This window comes from Telopea speciosissima, chromosome 11, assembly GCF_018873765.1.
Source record: "Telopea speciosissima isolate NSW1024214 ecotype Mountain lineage chromosome 11, Tspe_v1, whole genome shotgun sequence".
Lineage (NCBI taxonomy): Eukaryota > Viridiplantae > Streptophyta > Magnoliopsida > Proteales > Proteaceae > Telopea > Telopea speciosissima.
Window position 1 is genome coordinate 43,796,234 of NC_057926.1, and position 27,724 is coordinate 43,823,957.

A 27,724-nucleotide genomic window follows, 5' to 3' on the forward strand; every position below is an offset into this window, starting at 1 on the left:
ATTGTTTCACAGTTTAATAAAGCATAAGACCCTACAGTTACATGACTCATGCCCCCAAAATCAGGGACTAAAATGATCCATTATAGTATGAGGTTTTATTCCAAAATTTCCATTTGGAACGAGTACCTAAATCCAGTGGTTTTCACAGGGGCCAAACCAGAACCCATAATTAGAAATCTATTGGCTATATTAGTATAAATGCCTTGTGGCCACTAAGAGTATAAGGTGTCAGCCCACTCAAAGTGGACTATCCCATACCCTTACTCATTCTTAACATTTATTTAGTTTATGAGTTAATGCACACTTCCAAGCGAGAAGCTAATTATACCCCGACAGAATGTTAATGGCCATAATCCAAATCAGATTCTCAATATTCACTCTAAAGAAGCATGAACAAAAAATGTCTAAAACACCAATTTCAATTACAGAAAAACAAAACCATGAAATCAAAGATCTTGAAATGAAAAGTAGGGAGACTAGGGAATACTCTTTCGAGAGAACAGGTATGATCTCAAAGAGGACAAGCTGGAAGAGATTACAGGAGAAGGCAAAGACGACACTAAAGAGGATCTGAACCAACGCCCTCTTCTCCTCATACTCTTTGTATAGTCTCCGATTGAGAAACCAAAGACCTGTCCATCCAAGAAGAGCGAGGGACCCAAACACCACGACTCCTTCATAGATTGTCCAACCCCAACCCATTGCTTTGAGAGAGGTTGTTGCCTCAGCCCTTTTCTGCTGCTGTTAATCGCTGTTCAGTTGATTGATGCCTGCTGTAAGGTTCCGCAGCATTAGTACTTCTCTCTGGAAACATTAATAATATGTTTTCTAAGCACCATAGGGTTCCCTGGCAATCACAATTTCAGCAGAGCAGTACGAAATTAACAGTAAGAACAAAGTAGGTTCAATAGATCAAGTGTTATAGGTTCAAACACTACATCATATGCAAATCAAGACCTTCAGGTTCAATAAATAGGATATTTCAAGAAAACACTCCGTCGTATGCTATTAGAGAGTTCCAGATTCAGATTGAAAGAGGAAATAGTGGTTTCAGAGCAAAAACAACATTATATGCAATAAGACAGTTTGTGATTCAATTTGAAAGAGAATACAGGGCTTCCAAGCTAAAACAAAACAAATGAGATTAACCTGTTTCCCAAATTACAGGAAAAATTACTCACCCGACCATAACAACTAGTAGCGATTTTCCCTCTAAATTTCTCTCATTTCCTCCTCTTCTCGTCTGCTCTCTCTCTCTCTCTTCTCTCTGCTTCCAGTTCGGTTCAAGATCTGGTTTTTTGTTCGATTTAATATGTACAAAATGCAAATCGAAACCAAATACTTTTCGTAACCTCGAACCGAATCGGTTAGTTTTATCCGGTTCCTATTTGGTTTCATTCAGTTTGTATAAAGTGTAGGCCAGCTTTGGTATGATTTCTATTTCGATTTCGGATTGATTTCCTGAAATAGTCAATAAATAGATTTTTTGTCAAGAAATTGAAGTTGTTTTGGTTGCATCAATCCGAAATATTTCTAGAATAAGAAATCCATTTGTAGTTCAATTTACGAGAATATATTCTCAATATTTCCTTGGGAGAGGGTGGCGGTGGAGGGCCTATCGATCCCTGTCAAAATAAACCATTTTAGTGGAAGGTCCGCATCTTTTTTTTTAGAATGAGTCTGGTTTTATGTTTTTGGTTTTTTTTTTTTTAATGAAAACAAAGAATAGAATTACTCAAATAAATCCATCATACATAGTTCTGCAGAATTAATTAGTCTGGCCTGCATAACACGTTTATGAGCAAGTTGAATTAAACTCCTAGGTTGTTTAATAATTGTTATTCAAAAATGACTTAAAGAGAGATTGGATAATAGCAGATGAAAGAGATCCCAAGGCCATGGATGTCTCTCCTGATCGGTCAACCAGTTTTTCCCCTCCTCCGAATCAATCCAGATTGTTATGTTCTTGCACTCTGTCAATAGTGTCCTTTTGACGTCTTCTTTAACTCCTCTAAGTTTTGTTTTTTGAGCTGTCCCTGCATATCCAAACTTCATACAAGAAACAACAAATTCATTTTTATATATGATAAAGGATCCCCATCCTCCCTTCTTAGTGGAGGTCTCAAAACTTCCATCTCAGATGATTAGCCCAACGTCCATGGTGCAAAGGTTTAAATAATAGTCAAGGCTCAGTTTGAAATCCATACTTGCTTGGTTCTCCTCTTGACAACCGACAGTATCTCTATCCCCAACAGAAATAAGTTTGTTGTCCACAATCCAATTATTTATCTGTTTCATGACTTGACTGGGGCATAGTTTCCTGCCTTGGAAGATTATACCGTTCCTACTTTGCCAAATGAAATATAATGTGATGCTGGCAATGCTTAGAAGTCTGTCTCCATATGATTTCGGCATAGTTGGGTCGACACTTACTATAGAAAGAGCATCCAAAATGTTGTTCCCATGTAAAAGCTCAGAAAGTAGTCCCAGTGGTCCTGCTGCCCAATTCCTTTTGGTAAAAGGGCAGGAGAGGAAGATATGCCAAGGTGTTTCTAGGCTTTCATTGCAAAAGGGTCAATAAGTGGTTGAATTGTGTAACCAATTGAGTTTGTTCCTTGTGGTTACACCATCCATTAGGACTCTCCAAATAAAATCTTTGAATTTGGGGTGAATTTTAAGTTTCCATATTCTAGTCCATATGGGATTATGAGGGTGCCCCGTTGATGTGTTAGAGGCAACAAAGTTTGCCGCAATTTTTGAGGAAAAGCGACTAGATTTGGAGACATGAGTGAAGATTTATTTCAGATATCAAAACCATCTATATAATTTACCTTAAACTTAACTGAATTGGCAGTAATGAAGCCAGGGTTTGATTTATTCTAAAAAAAAAAAGTGATTATCGTCACATAAATGTTGGGATTAAACCTGATGCGCAACGAAATTTGGATTGGGTCAATACTTGTAGTTCATGATCAAGAGTGTGGAAGAAACAATTTCAAAACAAAATTCATGGTTACCTTAGAGTTACAAGCGTAACTTCTCCTATAGATAATAGGTCTTCCAAGTTGTGCAAATATGGAGATTAAAAATTTGTTCAACACTTGAATGCTTGTTCAATCCTTGCAACCTTTAGAAGAACACAAAAATCACCAAAGCCTCTTGAGTTATCATACTCTTAAGTCTCACTCACTCACACACCACAAGAGAGAGGGGAGAGAAAGAGAGAGAAAAACGTGGAGAGGGAGAGAAGCAATGCCAAAATCGTGGAGAGGTTTCTCTCCCTTTTTATAATTTTGGAGATCCTTGGATCTCAAGTAATCCCCTTCTATCTTGGCCTTGGCTCAATCTTCTATTTTGGTGTTTTGTGAATCTTCTAATTTTTTGCAATTCCAATTTGCTATTAACATGAAGACATAGAGTCTCAAAAGGGAAACAATCTTTCTAAATTATGGTTCATGAGATATTCGTATAATATTTATTGTCATAACATAAAAAGATATTCAACTATAAATACTTTGTTCTCCCATATAATGTCATTTGTCCAATAAACTCTTTTATTGTACATAAGCCCTTCAACTTTCCTAATATCCCATAATGAATTATAGGCTATGTACTTTAATGCTACTAATCCCTAATTCATCATGTAGGTTGATCGAGAGAACATGTGATTGCGATCGGATGGCCGTAAAACTTTGAAATCAAAATTCAATATATTATATATTAATTTTATATTGAAAATAAATTAATAAAACATTTCGAATAAACACTGGATCCAGATTTCTATCTGATCAATCGCTGACTTTCTCTCTCTTGGATATTCCCTGTAAACGGGCAGTGGATTTCATGTTGAGAGTCCTCTTTGTTTACAATGCGGGACCATGAATCCAGTGCACCGGTTTATAGTCCTAATGGACATCAACCATTGGTTTACCAAAACCCGTAACACCACACTGCAACAAATGGAATCTCTCAGATCTAAGGGTCATTGAGTGGCAGGTACGTGTATCACTCACACAACCAGTAGCATTACATAAGATACTCGTACCAGATTCTTATCTATACACATTCTCGACGTGTACCCATACCCATGCACCGAAATCTCCATTTATCGTGACATGTGGTATGACGACCATATAAACAGGATGTCTAGTCCCATTCCAAGTCGAGACCAGTTTAAGGTTAACACTAGGGGTGTCAATTCTAGGCCCAACCCGCTAGGCCCGAACGAGCCCACCCGGTTAAAGCCCGACCCGATTAACACGTTTAGTAATCGGCCGATCCCAGTGTGGGGGTCCTAGCCCGTTGGGTGCCCGACCGGACTGACCGATTCCAGGCCCGACCTAGACCGCCCGGTTACAACCCTACCCTTTAACTTATAAACTTCTCCTCCCCTTCCCTCCAAATTTCCTTTTTTTTTTTTTTTTCTGATGAAAGTGTAATCACACAAACCACACACCAATCCCAAAAGGTTAACCTGTTTGTTTCTTTGTTGGTCTTTGACATTTATTGGTTAGATACACTTAACGTAGGTGAGATGAGGCGTAGTTTTAGTTTTTAGATCTTACTTTGTTAGATGTGTTTTTATTCGGTGTTGTGCTGCTATTTTTTTATTTTCCCTCTACTTACTTTGTTAGATGTGTTTCTATTCGGTGTTGTGCTGCTATTATTTTTCCCTCTACTTATTTTGTTAGATGTGCTTCTATTCGGTGTTGTGCTACTATTTTAGTTGGGATAAGCTTTATTTGACTTTGAGTTGAGGTGTACCGTGACTGTCCAACGATGTGATGGTTTGAACTTAAAATTCTGATTGCATGTCAATTAGTTGGCCCACACTGTTCAGAGTTAAACGGCTCATTAGCCTGTTTTGGACCTGATTTAGGCCCGTTTAGCCCGAATAAGGCTGCCCAATTAAAAACCGAACACCGATCGACCAAAATGAAACCGTACAATGCCCACCCAAGCAAGCCCGAATGCCTAAATAGTCGGACACGGTGCAGCCTGTAAAATTGGTGAGGCCCGGCTAGGCCCAACCGAGCCCGACTGGTTGACACCCCTAGTTAACACCTATGGAACGAACTTATAAGACCAAATAATATAATTAAAATGCTAATAATTAAGTTTTTTAATTTACTAAACGGGTTTGATGGACACATTTCCAACAATAAATATATCCCACACCACAAAAAACTAGTCAAATTCAGTAACACCAAATGCAAAAGTAGAAAACCTAGAAACAACATCTGTTTGAGTTTACTTGATGAAAGGACTGATCGAAATGTTAAGAACAGATAATGACATTCCTCGACAGAGTAGTCCAGCCAGTCGACAAGCAGCATCACAGCATCACGCATGGTCCGAATGAAAAGATTATTATCGGAATTCATAGGACAACATGTCCTTCAATCATCTGCATCACAACACAAATATCACCCAAAAGTGACGGATGATTGCTAAGAATTGAGGAATCGAAGTAGCAACAGGTTTCCTTAGAAAAAACCAGAACCGATTAATCTAGGGTTTTTATTTTAAGGTTTTGATCTCCTGCTCAAACTCTAAAATCAAAACTGATCTCATACATTCTGCCATTATTGTAGGGGTTACTGAACCAGGGACCATGAACGAGAGAGAGAGAGAGAGAGGTTTTAGTACCTGGACGGTGGAGGGACAACAACAGTGAGCTTTGGTTGGCACGATGAGAGCTTGGCAAGGTCTTTCATCGTTCTTGAGAGCTTGACAGGTTGAGAGAAGTGGGAGTGTGTTTTATTGGGCACACTTCTACCAATTTGTGCCAAGAAACATAAAACCAACGCACCGTTTGACAACATTTTGTTTATGTTGTTTCTGTGTCAATAATATTCCCAGTACACAAAAACCGTTTGATAAATTCGTTTTGTTTCAAGTGTTTTTTATAACAAAACTAAAAAGTTTTAACAATTTATGCCCAAAAAAGCGTTTTTGACAAAAACTGTTACCTGATAAAACGCTTACAATACGCGAAGTCGTTCAACTCTCACTCAACTCTCTCTTGCTTCAAAAGTTCCAAACGCTAAAAAACGCAAAACCTGCAACTCTCTCTCTCGCTGATCTCTGCTCGAGTTGGGACCTGAAGGTATCATCGTAACATCTGCTCAAGTTGGGACTTGAAGCTTCATCCTCACCTCAAGCTCGAGGATCTCTGCTGCTGTACCTCCACTGTCCAGATAACTCTTTCTCTCTCTCTGCTATGAAACTGGTTTTTTGTACAACCAAACCTGCTGCTATGAAACTGGTTTTCTGTACAACGAAACCTGTTGCTATGTAACCCTAGATCTGAACAAAAAAATTCAACCTGCTGTCGACATCGCCTCTCCCTTTAGCCCAAATCCAACTTAAAAGGAATTCCATTGTGATTTCTGCAACTTTGGTGCCACGGGCATCAACGATATCCTCGATCACTGTTCTACCCTCTTCAAACTCAACTCTACGGTTTCTCTCTTCAATCCTGTCTCTTCCATTGGAGTAGATTTTGTATGCTGGGAACATTATTGGCACCAATGAGAACTCGAATTCATACTCATCGTCTCCTACACGGTTTCCTCTCCCTCTACATCCACAAGCTAAGCAAGCAATTACTACTAGCTCCAACCTGTTCCACCCTCTCCTCTCTTTATATGCCTACTGTCTTAAAAAACGTTAGTCTTGGGCTGTTTGTAAATTGATGTCTTCAGACTCAGTTAAATGCTGTAGTTTTTGAGCATTTTGGGTACATAATAAGGAGAAATTTTTTGATATTTGCATACTAGTATGAGTTCGCTGAGGCTGAGCTTCAGAAAGAGAGAGAGAGAGAGAGATTAGGCAATGAAGTAAAGAGGAGTCCATCAGGACTTCAATTCAAGATCTAGTTGTGTTTGAAGCATACTCTGATGCACTGATGATTTCTCTGATAGTGTGAAATGTGTTATTAGGATTACTCTCTTTCTCTCTGCCTGTGTTGACTGGCCAAAGTTTATGGAATTGTGTTTGGTCAAATGTGTTCTAGGACACTAAATTCCAATTTATGTCTCAAAAAACCATTAAAAATGAAACAGATTTATCAAACGATTTTTAGGGTGTTTTTTCACTGACAAACAACAAAAACAATTTATAGGAAAGTTACCAAACGGGTTTGAAATGTTATCATGCAGGCCCTTATATTCCAACTGGTATAACAAAGTGGTAATAACAACAAATAGTTGTTATGTCAAAAACGTTTTTTTGGACATAAATTGTTATAAATTTTGATTTTTGTTATCAAAAACACTTTAAACAAAACAGATTTATCAAACGATTTTTCTGTTCCATTTGTGTTCTGACAACGTTACTAGCAAAGAAACAATAGAAACAAAGCGTTGTCAAACGGTCCCCTAGTTTGTCATTTTTCCATTCCGCACAGTGGTGATCTAATATAGTCGACATGCTTTAAAGTTCTTTATTAGAATTTTACTGGAAGTCTAGTCAGTTGGTCCGAAACTCCAAATCAAATCTTCAAATGGTTGCCTCCACCATTACTTTAGTGCAGATTTGTACTTTTAAAAATGATGCAATGCCTGTTCTGTGTAGGGCTTTTTGATTCAGTCTTTCTGGGCTTAATGAATTTAGGCTTTGTTGGTCTTTGTCTCTTTGATGTACAGAAGTACAGAACAGTCAGAACTCAGAACTCCCAAAACACCCTAGAGGAGAAAAGAGAGGAGTCGTGTTGCGGTGGGTTTCGATACAAAATTCATTCCTTTATCAATGGCGACTCAGATTCTACTCAGAGTTAAACTCGCTTTGAAGCTTCCAAAATGCCCTTTCATGGCCATTCGCTCCAAAACAACTTCATCTCAGTATGTGGCGTCACGGGCCAGAGACCCCACCTTCGAGAAATTCATGAGCAACTACAAAAACTTTCTTAAGGTAGTCTCGGTTCAAGATCTCATCCTTGCTAACCCTAAAAACCCTACACTTCCCCTTGATTTCCTCGACAGGCTTTCTCAGAAATTCCACCTCAACCGTGGAGCACTTCATTTCATCCGTAAATATCCCCATATTTTCACGCTCTCCTATGATACCTTCAAGTCAAAACCATTCTTCAAATTAACTGAAGCTGCATTTGAGATTTCCCGCCAAGAAGCTGCTGCAATTGATGCTTCGAAGCCCGTTGTCATTGACCGATTAGTTCGACTTCTCTCATTGTCTATCTCAAAATCTCTACCCCTTAGAGCAATTTTCAAAGTCTGGAGGGAACTTGGCTTGCCCGATGATTTTGAGGATTCGATAATCTCCCACAACCCTACTCTTTTCTCTCTCTGTGATGCCCATGAACCTAAAACTCATATCTTGAAATTGGTGCCTGGAAACCTAAATACTGGCTTTTCAGACGCAGTTGAGAACTGGAGGAATTTTGAATCTTGTAGGGAGGATGCTAGGGTTGATCCATCAGAAATTCGATTTGCTTTTAAACATGGGTTTCCACCAGGGATGAGATTGAGCAAGGATTTTAAAGCTAAGCTTAAGGAATGGCAGAGGTTGCCATATTTGGGACCTTACGAGGAGATGGGAGTGAAGAGAAAGTCCAGAGCTGGTATGAAGGAACTGGAGAAGCGGGCTGTTGCAGTTGTTCATGAGTTCTTGAGTTTGACAGTGGGGAAAATGGTGGAGGTGGAGAAGATCAGCCATTTTCGGAAATGGTTTGGGATTGATTTGAATGTTAGGGACCTGTTCTTGGATCACCCTGGGATTTTTTATTTGTCAACCAAGGGGAAGAGACACACCGTTTTCCTGAGAGAGGCTTATGAACAGGGGCGTTTGATTGATCCAAATCCCGTTTATGATGTAAGGAGGAAGCTTTTTGATCTTGTTATTCTAGGACGCCGAGGTCTTCGTATGGATGACTCTCAGTAGTGTAAAAGAGCTTGAGTAGGAAAGAGATTAAGTTTTGAAAGTTCTAGATTCAGATATGTCCACATGAGCAGGTGGAATAAGAAATTTTGGATGCCATTAGGATGAAATGTGTTGTTCGAATGGTAAGAGAGGGAGGTGTTATTATTTATTGCAACTCCAAGAGGTGTTGAAATTGTTGAATGTCAATCAAAATGGTAATTACTAGTTAGATTGGGATCAAAGTTTTGGTTGGCCATGTTTTCTTCGTGATTTTTGTGTGTGGGTGTTCAAGGTATTTGGAACTCATTTAAAAGACCAAGGTACTGATCGAAAAGGCTTTTGCAGATCCTATAGGGATTAAGGATTCTGGAAAAGGGAAAGAAAAGGCTCTTTAGGGACCATTTGGAGGAGTATAACTGATTGTATCCTTATTTCAACCCAACAACCCCTCCCCCCACCCCCCACCCTTAAAAAAAAAAAAAAAAAAAAAGGAGGAAAAACTGGGTGTGTCCTGACTTGGCATCTGGAGGTGTGTAGGAATGGCCACAAGGTGTGTAGGGGTAAGGGCGTATAGGGATAATCATGCAGGGACAGTTTGGTACTGAATCTGCTGCCCTATACCATACATTGTGCTGCCTCAGGATGACTGGTAAGGGCGTATAGGGATAATCATGCGGGGACAGTTTGGTACTGAATCTGCTGCCCTATACCATACGTTGTGCTGCCTCAGGATGACTGCACATGACATCATAGCAGCATGACCAAATGGAGGATTGTCGTAGATCATAAACTCCGGCAACAAGCAAGGGCCTGACTATATACAATGGCTAGCATGCCCTTTAGAGTAAGTAATATGGACTGTTTGCTTTAAGTAATTTTCTTTTATTAATCCCTTTGGCCAGTAGGTTTCAGTTTTGTTTCAATTTCTTAACCCTTGAAAATTTATTTCTTACCTTAAAAGGACAAAAAAACTCCCGTATATCTGTTTATAAAGCTTTTGAAATCGAAACAGATAAGACACTATTTCTCTTTTTCCTTTAATGGGAACATGTGTATTGCTTAATTTTGGTTTGTGAGATTTTAGGTTCAAGATTGTACACCTGAAGAGCAAGATGAGGCATACATGGTCCTTTTAAAAGCATTGGATGATTATCGAAAATCCTGATTCAAAATTTGGATTTTATATTTTCCGATTGTTGTGTTGTTGGTTGGTCATCCCGTTTCAAAGCTGTTATACAGTAGTCTTGTTCTTTAGCTACTACACCTGCCAGAAGATTGATCAATCATTCTTTAAAGTCATTGATTGGTGACAAGAGTTTGTGGGCTCATAACATATGGCCATGTTTCCTATTAGTCAAATTAGCTAGCAAAGAAATCACAGAGAACTAACTTTCAGTTGGACTGTAGAAAGTGATTTTTCACTACCCCAAGCGCAATTCGCAGAAACCCTATCCAGATGGCTTTAATTTCTATGGAAATAATCAGGCTACCCCCGCCCCCCCCAAAAAAAAAAGAAAAAAAAAAGAAAAGAAAAGAAAGAAGGGTGTCAGCTGTGCTATTCCCCCCTCCCCTTTTTATTCCTGGTCAGAAACAGAAACCTGAAACTGCGAAGGGCCCAGATGGAGTTGGATTTTGGAGGTTCTAAGTTCTAAGTACGTACCTGGGTCGTTGTGTGGTGGATTTTTTTTTTTTTTGGGGGGGTGGGGGGAGGGTGTTATATTCAAATCCAGTATCTACATTTTGAATTTCACCTTGTTTGGAGATGAGAAGATCATTGTACTTGAAGTTTATCTGATTTAGCTAGTTCTCATTGAACAATGTTACAATCCTTATGATTGAATGCTACATCTGTAATCCTTCCATAAAGTGCCAAAACCCAGTGCCAGTCCTGTTCTTGTAGGTTACCGCGGGGTGGGCGTTGGTGGTGGACGACTTCAAATAGTCCTAACTATGGAATTTTTGCACAAGGTGGTTGCCCTCAAGACTCAATTCCCCTGTCTTCATGTTGGTGGCCTGAGCTTTTTACCTTTGCACTGAGTGGTCATGTATGAAATAGGGGTTCTGTTATTTCCACCAATGAGTCTCTCAGTAAGACTTAAAAAGATTTGGTCAGCATGAATCCAAAACAGATATGCATTCTGGTCCATATATTTCACTCTATCTTTTCAGTTCCTCAAATGATTACAGAATCAACCTCTTCCTCACAATTTCAAATGGTGCTGGTTTTGATTATTTAGATTTTTTGATTAAATACGAGCAATACTGCACCTACTGTCAGAAGTTTTTGATTTTGATTTTGTTCTTTGTTTGAATGTTGTCATCTTCATTGCAGACACAATCCACAGGCAGCCTACTGGAGCAAACTGATTTTTTGAGCTCTGCCGGTGTCAGTTGACCAAGATTAACCAATAGGTATTGATTTGTTCACTACTCTCTGCTCTATTACGCTGTCACTCTCTTCTACTCTGATATTATTGTAGGCGTGTAGCTATATTAAAGTCATGCAAAGTCTAGTAGCATAGCATTGCATACTAACTTATTCATGTATGCAATATAAGAATGTTTTCTTAAGCCCAATCTGGGCAATGCCAACCTAAGTTAAGAAATTGCGTCTATTCCATTTAAATTTCAGTTCTTGTGACATTTAATGTCCTCAGATAGTTATTGCACAGATTTTGTGGGACTGGAGTTATGAAGTTTCAATGTATTTTCCTTGTGAAAATCTTCGGATTCTTCATTTCAACGAAAAAGACATGCTGTTGCAAATTTTATTCAAAATTTTCAATGGTAGTGCAACCACACGTGAAAATCCAATACTATAGGAAGTCTTATTCACTGAGGGGACAAATTCTACTCTGCTAAAACCTTAATTTTCATTCACCTTTAGACATTTTGTTCACCGGTAGCTTTCCACGCTTATGTAAGAATTCATTGTTACATTCTTTTCTATCGTTGAGCGGCTACTCCCTCTCCTACTTTGCTGATTCCAGGCCAAAGATTCCATTTCATTGCTGGAAACATTTTTTTTGGCAATGGAATGTTGCTCCAGAACTAGCAAAAACAAGAGCTGAAGTAGCCTCTCTTGTAAACCAAGATTTGTACCACATGGCTACCCTTTTCTCTTTGGAAGCTCAACAGATCGTTGCCCCTCCAACAAGAAAAAGTATAAATATTGCAAGTTCTCTGCCATTTGGATTGGAGAACATAACATATAGTCAAATCAGTAGTTTCTCTGTCTATGCTCCCCAAATTACTGTCTGAAATTTAAGGAAGAAACTTGTGTATTACAAATGGGTTTCCTTTCTGCATAGTTTTGCAGGAAGAACACCCAAATTGAAAAAAATAATCTATTACAATTGTTTTTTTCCTTTTAAAAATTGTTTAAACTGATGTATTTTTACATCATAAGTTTTCATTGAGAATAGTTGACCAATTTGGATGTAATAAGTTATTGGGTCAGCGTTCTCTGTGGGGAGCGTGGCCCCTGTGCGAGCGGGGGGCCAATGAGAGATTGAGAGCATGCGCGTTGACATGATAGGGGTGGGGCTGTCATTTTGCCCCCTTTGTGTCTGGGTATGGGTGGTACACTCCCCCCCCCCCCGAGAACTTTTCTCCTACGTTATTACATTGCTTTTTTTGCATGAAAATTATAAATCCTCCAAAATCGTTATTGTTGACATTTATTGCATATGCTTGAAGAGCTAAGTTACTAACCTTATAGAAGATTGTTATAAAGGTTCTTCTTCTATTTGAATTTCTATAGGCCCCGTTTGTTTGCCGGATAAAAAGGGGTGGGAAACTTGTGAGGGTGGGTCCCACATGTTGTGGTTTGGGTTGACAAAGAAAGGAAAGGAAAGGAAATAATGGAATATGCATTTTGTAGTGGGGTGGGATTTAGTGGGAGAGAGAGGAAATGGACATGGCGTGGGATTCCATGGGAAAGAAAGGAAATAGGAAGAGGAGAGAGATAGACTCAAAAGTAACTTTTCCATGAATAGTGTGATGCAGATTCATCATCAAATAGGGCTTGTTTCATTGGGAATAAGTGTAGGGTTAGGATATATATATGTTGGGCCTTTGTTCCCATGGGTTTTCTATGTATTAGGCCACTTTAGTGGGCCTGAAATAGGGGTATATAGGTTGCATACGGGATTAGCCCAATACTTAGTTTTTATTTTGTGTTTTTAATTAAACCGGTTTAAATTGGTTGCATCCAATTGGTTCAATTGGTCTGATTTAAGTGAAGTGATCCTATTGGCTAAGAGGTTCTTATATCCTATTGGCTACTAGGGAATCTTCTTTATTTTAAGTAGTTTAAGTTGTTTTAAGTCATTAGGACTCTATTTTGAGTCTATTTGAGTTTCCTAGTCAGTTTAAGTTGCCTAATAGGTTAGGGATAAGGTTAAGCCATTCCTTTTTAGTGTCTAAGTCTATTTTTGAGTCTTCTATATAAGTTTGTAAGGGAGACCAGCATTGTACACGAATTTGATTAATGAAAAAGCTTTTATTTGCTGCCATAGCCGCTGCTCTGCTCTGTTGAGTGAACCTTGTGAGTAATATCAAGGCTACCTTGTGGGTAATATCAAGGTGAAGGGATTGGTGGACTCCGATCGACTCCTTGCATCTTGTAGATCGGGAGGTCTTTCTTCTAGTTCTTCAAAGCTGCTACCATTGAAGATTTAATCTTTCAAGTAAGTAGTTTATTAATTCAGCATTTAACCTTCTTCTTCTAATCCTCTAACCTAAGCTCCATCTACTCCTATTATCACCCCTTCCATTAATCCATAGATCCATTAAAGTCCTAAAACCCTAAATCCAATTCTGCCCTAAATTGCAGAATTTTATAACTCATCCAAACCCTAACTTCTTTATACCAAAATAACCCCCTAGACCTGCCCATTAATACCCTATAAACCTCTTTCCTAAAATCTGCCCCTAAACCCTAGATCTTACAAACAGTCCATTATCACAAGGCATCCTACCCAAAACCCTAGAATTCCAACCTGAACCAAATTTTGATCCAACTTATACCATTAGACTCATAAAATTCTGCACATCATTACCAAATAAAACCCTAAGTCGAAACCCTAACCATAACCCTAATTCTGCCCTAATTAGCTTAAGCTGTCCCAATCGGCCAGCCTTGTTAAGAGATCCTATTACCCTGGTTCCTAGTGGGATTACTCCTACCTAGGACTACATTATAGTGTCAAAGTCCTACCAATTTGGTAGGACTTTGAAAGTGAATGGGGTGGGAAAAAGAGGGGTGCCACCTCACCAGACAATAATAAATGCATTTAATGAGTTTGTCTGGAAGTTTCCCACCCCATCTAACCAAACAATCACATTTGTGATAGTTTGTGGGAAACAAGTACAAGTTTCCCACCCTTTTTTTTTTCCTTTTCCACTTTTCTCCGTCAAACAAACAGGGCCATAGGGTTGTCGCTTTGGTGCTCTATGGGGAAGTTTGTATTTGGTCTTCTTTTTGTCTTTTTGTTTGTTTTTATGTATTCTTCGTACAAGTTGGGAAAATCATTTCGCCCGTTGTTTTAAAAGTTGAGTGTTCATGACATATATGATATTATATCCTTTTGAGTCTAAGTAGATGTAAGAAATGTGCATTTGGTTGTGATCTTTCTTTGCACCAGTATCCTCTTGCATTGGAGATTTTGATTCCTAGGAGGGTGTTTGGGACTGGTTTATGTGTAGACAATGAGTGCATTGTGTTGTGTTCTTTGATGCTGGTATATTTACGTAGGGGACTTTGAGTCTGCATGGTAGTTGGGCAAGTCTTTTTTTGAGCTGGGTTGAGTGAGTATGGCATAATTGGGTAATGTTTATGATTCCTAAATGCATATTTGATACTCCAGGACTGATTGAAGCAAACCTTTTCCATTAACATGGTCTGTCACAAAAAAACTTGGTTAGTGTAGAACAAGTATACTTGTTCTCTCTCTCTCTCTCTTGGAGTTGTATGAATGTGCTAAGACCATGATCTTCACTCGTTAATAAGTAATTGACTTTTGGCTTCTTTTGTCATTTCAAGTTTTCAACTGGTTACAAAATTCGGACAATTGTTTGCGGTGGTTCATCTACTTGGATGTAGTTTTTTTGAGGCCGATGTTATGGGGAATGTGGTTAGAATCTCAACTTAGGCTTTGAAGAGTATGTGGTTAAATGGTAGATACTCAACTAACCTAGATTGTAGATACGTAGAAAAGAAAAAGAAAAAGAAGGAAAACTTGCAAAGGATTGAATTCCAGCTTCATGAGGAGAAAAATTAATCTTATACTGTCATTAAGGTGTCTCCTGCAAGCACGGGCGTGTGCAACAGGCAAGCACCTGCATCTCAGGCGAGATACAACCTTGTGCCTCATTGCCTGGCACTTGGAACCACGTCACTGGAGCACACACCTTTGTGTGCCTCTGTGGCCTTTTGTGCATCTTTACACCTCTTTGGTTGGGTTGCTCCATTCAAGCAAACAAAGTGTATAAGCTTGCTCTAGTTGAGTAGAGAAAGTTTGCTCTATGATGTTCTAATTAGTTAGGTCATGGCGATTAAGCTTTGTAAGCTTGCATAATGCCTGTGTGCTAAAGAACTTTTTTGTGTTCGATAATATATTTGTAGGTGATCATGTATCAGTTTTATAGTTGTTTACTGCTATTGTCATACTCTGTTAATTGTTGCAAGTTACTTTGTTATAGTTATGTAAATTATGCATTATTTCTAACTGTTTTAGTATTTCATACATATGTTTTTCAAATTGCACCTGACATCAGTTCGGTGCCCTTGCTCCTTAGGCGATAGGAACTCTGGCTCCTTTTGTGCATCTCTTGCTTTAATGACTCATTTTTGCAGAAGAGTCTAACATATCTGGGTCAATTGGACATTGGGGCGTCCAACTTCTTCTTCTCTCCTCCTATTCATCATGTTTTTCTGTATGATTCTTGATATGATCGATCCCCTTTAGGGATGATTTAGAGGGACTCTAATGACCTATGAGTTTGCCTCCCTCTTTTTTTCTTTTTCGGGAGAGGGATCGACATTCTAGTGTTGCGTAATGGAATCTTATGCACTAGCATCTTTTTGATCGTCGGATCTTTCTCTCTGCATCTGAGCCGTTCAACCAGCCAGTTGTTGTAATCCCATTCCTTCACCACACTGCACCCTCTCTTCCCCTTTCTCTATCCCGACTCCCCGCTGCATGCGTGGATCTCTCTCTATCTTCCATAAGCTCCCACCTCCTCCCGCCCTGCCTGTGCACACCCCTGCTATTCTTCTCCCCATCTCTATGCTCCCTTTGCCCCCTCTTTCTATCCCTGTGTTGAGCATCGAGCCCCATTCTTGATGCATAAGGGTAAGAGATACGTTATTTTCCCCCTCTTTTTGTTGCTAACCAATCACATGGTTTAATCCTGTAATTTGAAGTGCGGAGCTCTCTATAAAGCTCCCTTCTTCATGCAATATTGCAATCCCAAACCCCATCCTATGGCTAGCTGTCTCTGGTTGATGTCAAGTCGAGCGGTGTAGAGGATTCACGGGTGCTGCTCTGCTATCCATGTTCAAAAGCTTGCAGCTTTTGGAGACCATCAACATCAGCAATGTTGCAGGATTGAGGTAAACACTGTTGAGTTCTTTCTTTTCAATTCCCGAAGACTCAAGACAGGTCCATGTTGAAGAAAACAAGCTCTCTGGTGTTGCCAAGACATGGGCCTCCCAGAAATTCATCCAAATGATTGGTTGATCGATGATTTGATGGCAAGAGACCAGCTATCTAGTCTTCAGAATCCCAAGTCCAATCAAACTGCTATATATCAATTCTATCACTATTCCTCCATTCCTTCTGCTGCTGAATATAAATTATTTTGAAGTTTGTGTATTAGAGAATAACAGAGGAAAGGAGCAGCAGTCTCTGAGCTTGCTGTGTTGTTATATTATTATCTTCTTTATACAAGCATATGTATCAATTTAGTCTTGATTTCTAGTCTGTCCCTAGTTGTGAACAAGTTTTATTACAAACCTAAGGATAACCAACTGCTCAATAATTTCATGCAAGTTAATTACATTTTAACGATAGAATTATGTTTGAAGGACGTACCAATTCCAACATCAAATCCATGGGCGACAACATTGTATACCCTCGGAGGTCAGTCTATCAAAACTGTCCTCTCTAGAATCTCACCTTACTAATATTTTGGAGGCAGAAGAGATCTTCTAGATGCAAAAATTGAGAGCCTCTTACATTAGTAAAGAATATAGGAATACTCAGTACTATCAGGCCACAAAGTAGGATTAATCATTAAGGACAAACCCATAATTGCTCATTTGTAGTCCACGTCTAACTCTATTGACCAATCCATAATTGGTCTGTCTTTTCGCCCGTTATCAGGGATGAGGAAAATATTTATCTGACATCTACACCTTTGATGGATGAAATCAAGTGTGTCATTTTTAATTTTACTCCTTTTAAAGTCCCAAGCTTTTATGGACTACTTGCCCAAAGAAGCTAATTCCATCTGGTCCCAATCACATCCCAACTGCCCAATAATCAAGGGTGGTCATTTTTAGTTTGTTCAGGCTTAGTATTTGGTGGCTTCACCTTTTCCCAACTTCTCGGAAAGCTAAGGTCCTTCGGCCCTTGCTTGATAGAAAGAACCTCAGATTGTGTGAATGGAAGGTCTTCTTATTGAGGCAGGCAGGTAAAATGTTTCTTGTGTAAAGTCTTCTATGCCAGGTACAAAGGGCATAATTTCCTTCTGAAATAATAAAAATAAGGGACTACCAAGGTCAATGAGGGCCAATCTGGCCCAGCTCGGCCCAATCAAGGTCAATCAGAGATTCAGAGCTGGGCTCGGCTGGGCTGGGGTTTTAGAAAACCAGCCCAACCCGGCCCGATTGCACCCTTCTCAACTTGTATGTTTCAGATACCATTTGAACAATAGGATCTGTAGAAAAATAAAAAAGTGATAAATATATGAAAAAAGGTTCCCAAGTACAAGCATATGATAAAACAGTTAATGAAAAAAATAATCCTAATAATTAATTGTAGAAAGGTAAATTTTGCAAGAATTTCAAGTACATGCTTATTTAAAACCCTAGTGACCAAACTTGGAAGATTAGTAAAAAAAAGAAAAAATTAGAAGCCTTGAACATATCTACCTTCACTCTCTCCCTATAAAAGAATAGTAGAGATTCTGCTTCCACACCTGAAAGACGAGGTCATGAAAATCATGCTCGTACAGAAGCAAACACGGGCTGGTCAAAGAACTCGATTCAAGGCCTTTGTTGTGGTTGGTGACGGTAATGGTCACGTTTGATTAGGGTCAAGTGCAGCAAAGAAGTTGCTACAACAATTCGTGGAGCAATAATGTCGGCTAAGCTTTTTGTGATTCCGGTTAGGAGGGGTCACTGAGGGAACAAGATTTGGAAACCTCATACTGTGCCTTGCAAGGTTACGAGTAAATGTGGATCTGTCACATCCCGGCCCTGTTAATAAGGGCCTAGTGTGACTGGATGCCATCCGACGTCCAATCAATTCCAAGGATCGCAAGTGCAGTACCCTATTCACAACAGTTATCACAATACAGTAATTTAAACGTAGCGGAAGCAATTTAAATAATAGAGATAATGTCAATAATAGAGAAGGCTAAGTGATAATGCATTCATATATATATATATATATATATATATATATATATATATATATATATTGGGGAATAATGCATTCATATATATTAAATGAAGCTTGAGTTACATTTGTACAGTTCTCACCAGTAACCCAAGACAAAAAGGTACAAGATCTATATAATACTAAGTATTTAAAAGTGTTTTATAAACAAAAGAGTAGGAAGATAGCCTGGTCTGTCAGGCACTTCAGGAGAATGCACGATCGTCAATGAGCACGAGACATCGTGCTCCACAAAGAGCGGAGTATCAACTTTATGAGCTGTAGGAGGGTCCTGAGCGAAAGAAGCTCCCACAGAAACAGCAGCAGCAGAAGAAGTAGTATCATCTGAAAAATAAGGATATCCACAGGGGTGAGCTCCACTGAGCCCAGCAAGGGAAACACACAAGCATATGCAGATAGTCCATGATGAATGACCTAAGTTAAGCATGCTCCTAACATGGATACTAGGTCTCATGGGGTATAAGCACCACTGTAATAGAATGATAGCCTCGATCCCGGAAACACATAACCAGACGTTGGTCACCCGAGCGAAACCATTCTACTACGGTGGAGACCCGGTAGCTCAGGCATTACACATCTGACGCTAACGAACCCCTAGTGACTAACCCTACTGTTTATTCCCATTCCTGTAATGTTCTTCGGATATGGGACAGTGAATGGCATTCCGGAATCGTCCCTTCGGACCTACCACGGGTTATCCAACACCTCTCCCCTATTGGTAAGGACTGTAGTACTGGGTTTATGTCAGTCCTAACCATATGCAGTCTAATATGATGGCATATGTTTCAATAAGAGTAATACAGTAAGTTGTTCAGTAACATCATCATAAACCAAGTAATTCCAAGAACAATAATATGTGCAATGCAACATGAAGATGCATCCTAAATCATGCATATCTAATGCAAAGAAATAAAAGCTAATAAACTATATGATTAGAGTTGTAAGACTGGTGCATGATATGGCATACTTAACAAAGCAAAAATTAACTTCATAAACACACCAAATTAAGGTCAAATTCCCTTACCTAGAGTTGGATGTTGTACAAGTCCTTAGATGATCCAACTTCCAAATAAACCTCACCCAAAGGAAATTACAATCCTAAACAGTAATAAATAGCATGTATTAGACCCTATATAAGCCTAGGTTAAAGCCTAAACCAACTATGACCAAAACAGAGACAGCAGGGATGGACCGGATTCAGACCAGCCCTGAATCCGGTCGACCGTAGGGGTCATGGGCTCTGAATCCGGTTGGTAATACAGTGCCTATTTTTGAGTTCCAATTTCATTGATCTTGCTATGCATGGAGTCTAATCCCCCAAAGTGGCTTAGGGGAAATTAAGGGTACAGCCATGGGGTCATTTTGACCCAATTGCATGTATGATCAAAGCCAAGATTCCCAATCAAAATTAAATAAAAAGTAAATTCTTGGAATTTCAGGAACATGGTTGAATCCAAGGTAAAGAGGGCATTGGGACAACATCAGGGCTGGAGATGATCCTCAATTGAACTAGATCAACCCAAATCATGTAGGGTTTAGAGTCTTTACAAGTCAACCTATCCAGCTTCATGGTTTTGGGTTGATTGAGTTATAAACTCAGCTAGAAAGGAAAGAAGGAAGGAGGAATTTGGGAAATTCAGAACAGTTTGAAGACTTACCAAATGGTGGATAGGGAAGATGATAGCAGCCCACTAATCTAGCCTTTTCTAGTTGTTCTCCTTCCAATTCCAAGTGTTCTAAGTCCTTCAAGTCTTCCTCCTTTTTTTTAAATTCTTTCTCTCTAGAGCTGAAACGAATTCTGTTTTGGTTAAGAATGATATCCTAAGGCTAAGCTTGTTTATATACTTAGCCTTACTGAGGGCTGTTTGGTTGGGTCAAAACAGAATTAGTTTTAAAAATGTGATTTTCTAAACTAATTAATGATAACTAACTCTATAAAAGCTTATCATTAATTCATGGGATTGATGTCCTATGCCATAAGTGGGGCCCCGGACATGTTGGCACACGGGCAGCTCGGGACACAAGGGGGTGTGGGTCCCACAAGGGAAAATTACATTTCTGCCCCATGTACAATAAGGTATGAATTCTATACACTTTGGTAATGGCTTACTTGGAATCCTGGCCTATTTTAATAATAGGTTTTGCACCTACCCCGCAAAGCATATCTGGCATGCAAAACCTATATGTTGACCCCCGTTAGGCTCTTCAGACTCAACAAGGGCTAACTGAGTTGGTTCTTCGGGAATTTACAAAGGTGAGTCAAGGGGTTGGTCCGAAACCACCACCGATGCCGCCCACAACATTGAGGCACACATTGATATCGAACCAGAACCTGAAATCACATAAGTTCAAAAGTTTAAATTTGAGGTGGGTTTCACAGGATCCATTACGGTGCGTATGGTGCCTGCTCCTCGTGGTGCTAGGATTGTTGATGCTAGGGTTCTGAAGAAGGTACTACAGTTTGCTGGGATTGAAGATGTGTTCACTTCGCCTCGTGGGTTGACTAAGACTTTGGGGAATTTCGTTAAGGTTTGGTTCTGCTCTTTGTTATTTGTTTTTGAATCTGAATTTATGGTTTCCATTGTTTAATATAAGTTGTATGTATGAGATGTTGAGAATTGGATAATGGTTGTATACTTTTAACTGTGTGATTATTGTGAATTAAGTTTTAGAGTTAGCCCATTTACTCTCTGAAGGATTGGGATTTGTGCACTTGGTTCACAGTTATGATTAAGAGTATTAAGTTTTTGGTTCTGCTTTGAATATGGAGGTTGTTAGGAACCTACTAGACTTCATGGATGGTGTCAATTTAACCTTGGACTAAGTAGCCCAGGATGGGCGTTACTGATAGGCTTGTCAGGCTGGTCCAAGTTTCTGCCTCGTGGCTGATCGGATGGGACCGAAATTTGTTGATGCTTATTAGGATGACCCAAGTTTCTGCCACATGGCAGATCAGATGGGGCCCAAATTTTGTGGGCAGTTATACCTCAAGGTCTCCAGTGTATGTGCCGAGTTTCAGCCCAAACAGAGTTTGCTAAACACTTCTAATTTATAAATAACAGACTATAAGACTGATAACAGATTGCAGATCTGAAGTCCTAAAAGAAGTAATAACAGAACAGAACCGTAGAATTCCAGATTTAGGAAAACAGAACAGAATATTCCTTTATCGGATTTGGAACTTACTGATGTAGCAGGGATTTCCAATCTATGGAGTCTGACTTGCTGATTTTGAAGTTCAGCACCTGAGCGGACAATATAGAAGAAAGAAGAAAAAGAAGGGGAGAAGGAAGGCTGGCAGTGCCATGGGGTTGGGGAAGAACATCATAAGCCAATGGGGGTGGGGGGGGAGGAGAGTGTATATTGATCAGATCTGACGGATCTGAATGGTTTGTGAGTAATGGACCCTACTAAAGTAATGGAAAATATCATGATCTAATAGCTAAATAAGGGTCTAATCTGATTTCAAATCTAACTGACAGATTTTGATATTTGATTTGACCAGATCTGAAGTTTGATCTAATGGTTCCAAATTAATTAGGAATAAAATAGATTTTAATAAATCCCATAATTAGATATATCCAACCAGAATTTGATGGGTCGATGGTTGGAATAGAGACACATTTGGTTGTGAATTCCAATGTGGCAGATAAAATCATATATCTGCACGGCTCAGTCAATAGTTCAAGTCACTAATCGCTTTATATGCTGTGTTGGTTGATACTGGCATATAAATCATGTTATACTGTTGAATAACAATCCTTCAGTTATCTATTTTTTTTTAATTTATATAGATAATCCGTGTGCTTGGGAGTCCTCGATGATTAAATAAACCAAGATTTTACCATGACTGCAATTTTAGAGAGATGCTAAAGCCTATGGGGTCAATTCTGTAATTGGATAACCAACATTGAAGTCCTATTGAAACCAAGAAATATAGGTATTCTTGCCATCCACACCAGAAATAGATGGAGTTTCCGAAAAGAGGGATGGGGTGGGGGGGGGGGGGGGGGGGAGGGGAGGGAGAGGGTGGGGGGAGAGGGAAAAATGCCGAGGGCAGGGGAGGGAGAGATGTAGAGGGCAAAGTTTGGGAAACCGGGAGGACCTCTCGAATTGAAAGACCATTCTCTCATTGTCATCGGAGGAGATGGTGGTGGGTAGGAGTTTTGGAGGAAGTGATATGGGCTAAGTTGGAAATATGAAAAAGGTGTCCTAAACATAATATTACAAACGTGAGATACCCTAGGTTTAGTTTCTCTTACCCCAGGTCTAATTTACCCTTTTTTTTGGGGGGTTGGGGCGGGGTGGGATGGGGGGGCAAGGTGGGTATGTTGAGAGCAAGGGTTTTCTGTCTGTTTGATTGTCTGCCTTTCACCATTGTAATACCCAGCCCCCGTTCCTTTAGGTCGACAAATAGCTGTTTTAGTGATATGCATGTTTTTGGGTTAATTGTGGTCTGGTTTGTTGATAAACATTTTAGAGCAACTTCTGTTTTTTTTTTTGGGGGGGGGGGGGGGGGGAGGAATGGATAATGCCTTATTGGTTTTTATGATTTTTAGACAATGTGTTTTTAGTATTTGATAACAGACCAACTCAGTTTAAATCTCTTGTCGTTTGGAAGCATAATGGAACGAGAAAATGAGTTGATTTCATGATTTAAATAGTTTTGATTGTTGGGCAAACCAAAGCCCTCAAGTACAGATAGATTGACAATGATGGAAGAATTTGTGATTTATAATTGTCATGTTGTTCTAAAGGTCAAAAGGAATTCTGATGTTAAAAACGGTAGTGTTACTTTAGTTTGAGTGGTGTGCATCCATTTTTTTTGGGGGGTGGGGGTTGGCATCAGGAAAAGCTAACTGAAATAGGGAAGCCGACCACAATGATGTTGATACTATTTGGTCATAAAATCTCCTGAGGTCCTGTTTGTTTTCCAATTCATTGGGGATGGTGTGGTTCTGTTTAGTTACATTCTAGGACTTGATTTTTTTTTTGGGGTAGAATAGGACTTGATTCAATTGATGTATACTTTCAAGGATGCTAATGGAATCTCTTGTTCTATACTTCTCAGGAAGTTTGTCATTGTTGTTACCTTCTGCTAAACCTTTTATATGTGGAATCCTGAAAAATCCATTACTTGCGTATTGTACTTTTATTTACTACATATTGAAATGTGTGAAATGTGGTTTTTTTATTAGGTTATATTCTTATTGTGAGTGATAACCTGATACTTGCTTCTTTGCAGGTCACATTTGATTGCCTCTTGAAAACCCCTATGGTTCTCTGACTCCCGACTTTTGGAGGGAAACTCGGTTCACCAAATCCTACTAAGGCCATCATCTTGGAGGTTTCGATCAAGGACTAAATCAAAATTTTCTTAGTTCTTTTTTGATTTGACAAACTCAAGGAAGCTCACCAAACAGTTTTGTAGCTTTTGCTTTAGTGTTGTTTTTTTTTTTTTTTTGGGGGTGGGGGGTGGGTTGGGGGTTTGGAACAGTTTTACCAGTTTAATGGTTTGTCTGTCCAGAAGTGCTGTAAATGAAGTCAGAGAGAGAGAGAGAGAGAGAGAGAGAGAGAGAGAGAGAGAGAGAGTACTTAGTTGTCACCCATACATACTAGATCATTCAATCAAAGCTTGGTTTAGATCTGATTACTTAATGAATTATTAATTTTCTCCAGTTTGGGAACCTTTTCCTTACCTGCGGTTGGAGAATTTTTATTTGTTTCTAATCCCAGCCTTTCTATGGTTGGATCGCCATTACATGGCCTTGTGAAATTGAAGACAATACAGCACATTGCCTTTTATTTCATTCTGTAATACTTAAACAAAAGACATTGAATAACATCACACATATTCCATATACCTATGCTATTTTTTACAAATGGTCAATCCACATACTTCATCTCCCGGTAATTGGGTGCCCGCAGTCCTATGGAGACTTCAGCTACCAACTACAAGAGATACCTACCACTAGAGGGGTGAGGGAGTGTCTTTTTCTGGCACAAATATGCAACTAGGAGAGTCGATCTCTTGACTTCCTGGGCGCATACGGTTGTTTGCCAACCATATAGTTGAGATGGTCACAAAATCTTACATGGGAAATCCCTATGTTAGAGAACTTTTGCCTATTCTGATGTACACACAAAAATTGAGAGAGAAAATGAAATCTCAGAAAGAGGAGTTTTTACCATGTGACAGTGGAACAGATTTGCCACACCAGTCAGTAGTATAGGAATGACTGCCCAAAATTAGAGATTATTTTGCCCATGTGGCATTATTTCTAGGGTCCCAAACTTGTGAAATATTGTCCACGCCATTACCTAGTCATGACTTAATTTCTAGACCAAATTGACCTTTACACGAGTCAATAAAATGTTTTAACATTTTTTTGAGAAATTAAAAATTGTGGCGCAACAATAAGGGTTACTCTATTGTGACCTAATGGTCGTGGATTTGAGTATGAAAATAGCCTCTGCGAGGTGGGGTGAGTATGCGTAGACCTCCTTGAAAAATAAGGGAATAAGACACATAAATGTAGGGTATACAATTAAGAATGACACCAAATTTATAACGTGGCAAAGTGTTCCCCATCTGTCCAAGAGTAAAAAATGCCAAATTATTGATCCACACTGTAGAAAATCTGTTAATGTGGAAATGGTTTCTTATGACATTACAGTATTCAAACTTCAATCAATTCTCAAACAATAGGTGAAAATCAAAACCATGACCATTGGAAGGAGATACATCCTTGGGGTAATAAGTGTACTTTGAGTAATGTAAGTACTGTTGCCCAATGGAATTCCGTTTGACCAATTTGATCAAAACACTATTCAGAAATACCTTTGGTGCCGGTTGACCAATATGATCAAAATGGAATTTTCCATGCTTCATGTTGTGGTCAAATAGGAATTTAATATATTTCTTTTTTATTTTAAGATAAAATTTTTCATGCTTTGGTTTAATACAGGACTTTACAAGGTAGAACTCATCATTAAAAGCTAGTCTCTCACCATTATCTATTCATATCCGATGTGAGATTATCTTATGTCTTATGCGTGGACATCCCAACATGTATTGCAAGACGTGAGAGACAACTTGAGTCGTGTTTGATATACATTCTTGGAATGTATTCTAGGTCGATTTCATATTCTTGGACATGCATTGCAGGACGTGAGAGACAACTTAGATTTCAAGGCAGTTCTGGACTCTAAAGTAATATAATATCCTCATCCTTGGTGATCATGATTTGTAAGTCTCATTATTTTAATGGAGATAAAACTAAGGATCTCACAGAACTACTTGGTGGGTTTTAGAGATCAAACTTGTTTCCTGCTAATGCCAAACAACACTGGTTATGATGAAACTAATAATCCCATCTGCAATTAATCCTATTTAGCATTTTGGAATGAAGAACTGCCTACTAAAATAGTCCGAAATTCCCCCCCTCTCCTCCAAAGTATTAGGGAACATTCAGGTTTCACAACTCAGAAGTTGCAATTTTGCTTACTTTCTCAGATTTAACAATATCTAAGCAGAAAGTTCTTTCATGTAGCCCCAACTTGCAAACAAGGAATTTCAATTTAGTTCAATTTATAAACCAAGACTGACCCGCTTAATTCCTCTTCTTTGTTAGAGCTCAGTGAGTCAGTGGTACTCTATAAATGTTTCTGTTTTTGAGGGCATTTTGGTAAAATAGTACACCCATGTGGTGATGTATACTCAAAATCAACTTGGATGGAGCCAGCCGTTGGAATAGTTACTCTCACGTTGGAAACCAAGGAAGAGGAGAACCGGTTGTGGTGAAGAGATTTCTGGGTGGAGAATCAGAACACGATCCTGTAATTGGTACTAGTTATTCTCTATTTCATGTTTTTGTTGCATACAGGTCTGGGGTTTTCTGTTTGCAGATTGACTTGGGGATTTCAGTGATGACCAATTTAGGAGTCTCTGAGTGATTTAAAATTGGTGCCGATTGTTATACCTAATCTGCAGTGGGTGAACAATAGGATACTGTAGTTAATTGTCCTCTCTCAATTCCCATCTGGTTCCTTATCTTTTGATTCTTTCTTTATCTTTCTGTCATCATCCTTTGCCTTTGTGTATGGAAAGAATTTCCAATTTCCTGCGGGATTAATGTGGTTTGGTCTGTCAATGTTTGAAGATTATCATGTTTTTTTCCCTAGTCGTAGTATGCACCATAATGAGGGGAAGTGCTTTGGGGTTTGGTTGCTTTCCTGGAAAGATTTGTGGGAAGGTAAAGGTGAGGGAAGGGATCTCCCTGAAAATGTTTTTGGGTTGCATGCAAAATACTTTATTTTCCCAGTTATGTCTACCTTTAAACTAGTCGTTTACTCCAATGCATTCTCAGATGAATCTCTGCGTAGAAACTTTTATCTAGTCGTTTACTCCAATGAACTCTTACAAGAATCACTGCCTCACCCTGGAACAGACTTGAGTTGATCCCGCTACCTTGAATTTGTATTACCATCCAAAAAATGTAATTTACATTTCTAGGAATGTTTTCCACCAAAACTTCTTTTGAGGGTAGGGATACAAAAGAAAGGAAAGAAGAAACAGAAAGCTAAAATGGTAAAACCTACTTTTGCAGTAGTAGGGGCTAATATGCCAAAAAGAGGAGGTATCTTGGTCCCTTTGATAGGAGAGGAAAAGGTGAGGCCTTGTGGTTGAGTGCTTACTTGCTTTTGGTTAAATGTTGATGGAGTTTCATGGGAAATTTTTATCTTGCGTTTGTTGACTAACTTTGATCAATCTGGTTTATAGCTAGTTCCTTTGATAGGAGAGGAAAAGGTGAGGCCTTGTGGTTGAGTGCTTACTTGCTTTTGGTTAAATGTTGATGGAGTTTCATGGGAAATTTTTATCTTGCGTTTGTTGACTAACTTTGATCAATCTGGTTTATAGCTAGTTCCCAGTTTGACAAACATTGAATTATTTAAAAAAAAATGACGAGAAACTTGGTCATTATAGAGCTTTATGCAGTTTGTAGGAACCATGGAAATTGGCTGGTTTGGAGTGGTTTTTACTCCCACAAGCTTCCTAGGGTCTTTGGTCATGGAAATGTGTGTTTCCTGGTTGGATCCAGTCAACCGCTTGTTTTGGCTCAATTTTTTAAGATACATCAGTAACAAAGAAAAAG

The 27,724-nt window shown here is 39.1% G+C and overlaps 3 protein-coding genes across 6 annotated transcripts in view; 2 read left to right on the top strand and 1 right to left on the bottom strand.

Moving 5' to 3' along the window:
* Positions 1-772, bottom strand: part of LOC122645892 (GPCR-type G protein COLD1) — a 64,699-nt gene extending 63,927 nt beyond the window's left edge. Inside the window, exon 1 of the mRNA XM_043839299.1 lies at positions 488-772. Within this exon, the coding sequence (XP_043695234.1) occupies positions 488-702 (215 nt within the window). The 5' untranslated portion in view covers positions 703-772. The remainder of the gene's footprint in view (positions 1-487) is intronic.
* Positions 763-27,724, top strand: part of LOC122645896 (transmembrane protein 208 homolog) — a 41,272-nt gene continuing 14,310 nt past the window's right edge. Inside the window, exons 1-3 of one of the 3 annotated variants that reach the window (XM_043839304.1) lie at positions 763-775; positions 17,114-17,119; positions 18,267-18,275. The gene's annotated coding sequence lies outside the window, so the exon portion shown is untranslated. Of the gene's footprint in view, positions 776-5,619; positions 5,640-17,113; positions 17,120-18,266; positions 18,276-26,393; positions 26,416-27,724 lie in introns of those variants that run through there. The other 2 variants (XM_043839305.1, XM_043839303.1) reach the window with 2 other exon arrangements.
* LOC122645893 (protein ROOT PRIMORDIUM DEFECTIVE 1) lies at positions 7,695-9,296 on the top strand. 2 transcript variants are annotated; one of them, XR_006330534.1, is made up of 2 exons: positions 7,695-9,023; positions 9,173-9,296. XR_006330534.1 is itself a non-coding variant. In XM_043839300.1 (1 exon), exon 1 carries the CDS (start codon positions 7,753-7,755, stop codon positions 8,899-8,901), a length of 1,149 nt encoding a protein of 382 aa, XP_043695235.1. In that variant the 5' UTR covers positions 7,695-7,752; the 3' UTR covers positions 8,902-9,113. The 2 variants fall into 2 exon arrangements, 1 of the variants encoding a protein (XP_043695235.1); XM_043839300.1 differs by lacking the exon at positions 9,173-9,296 and having other exon boundaries at positions 7,695-9,113.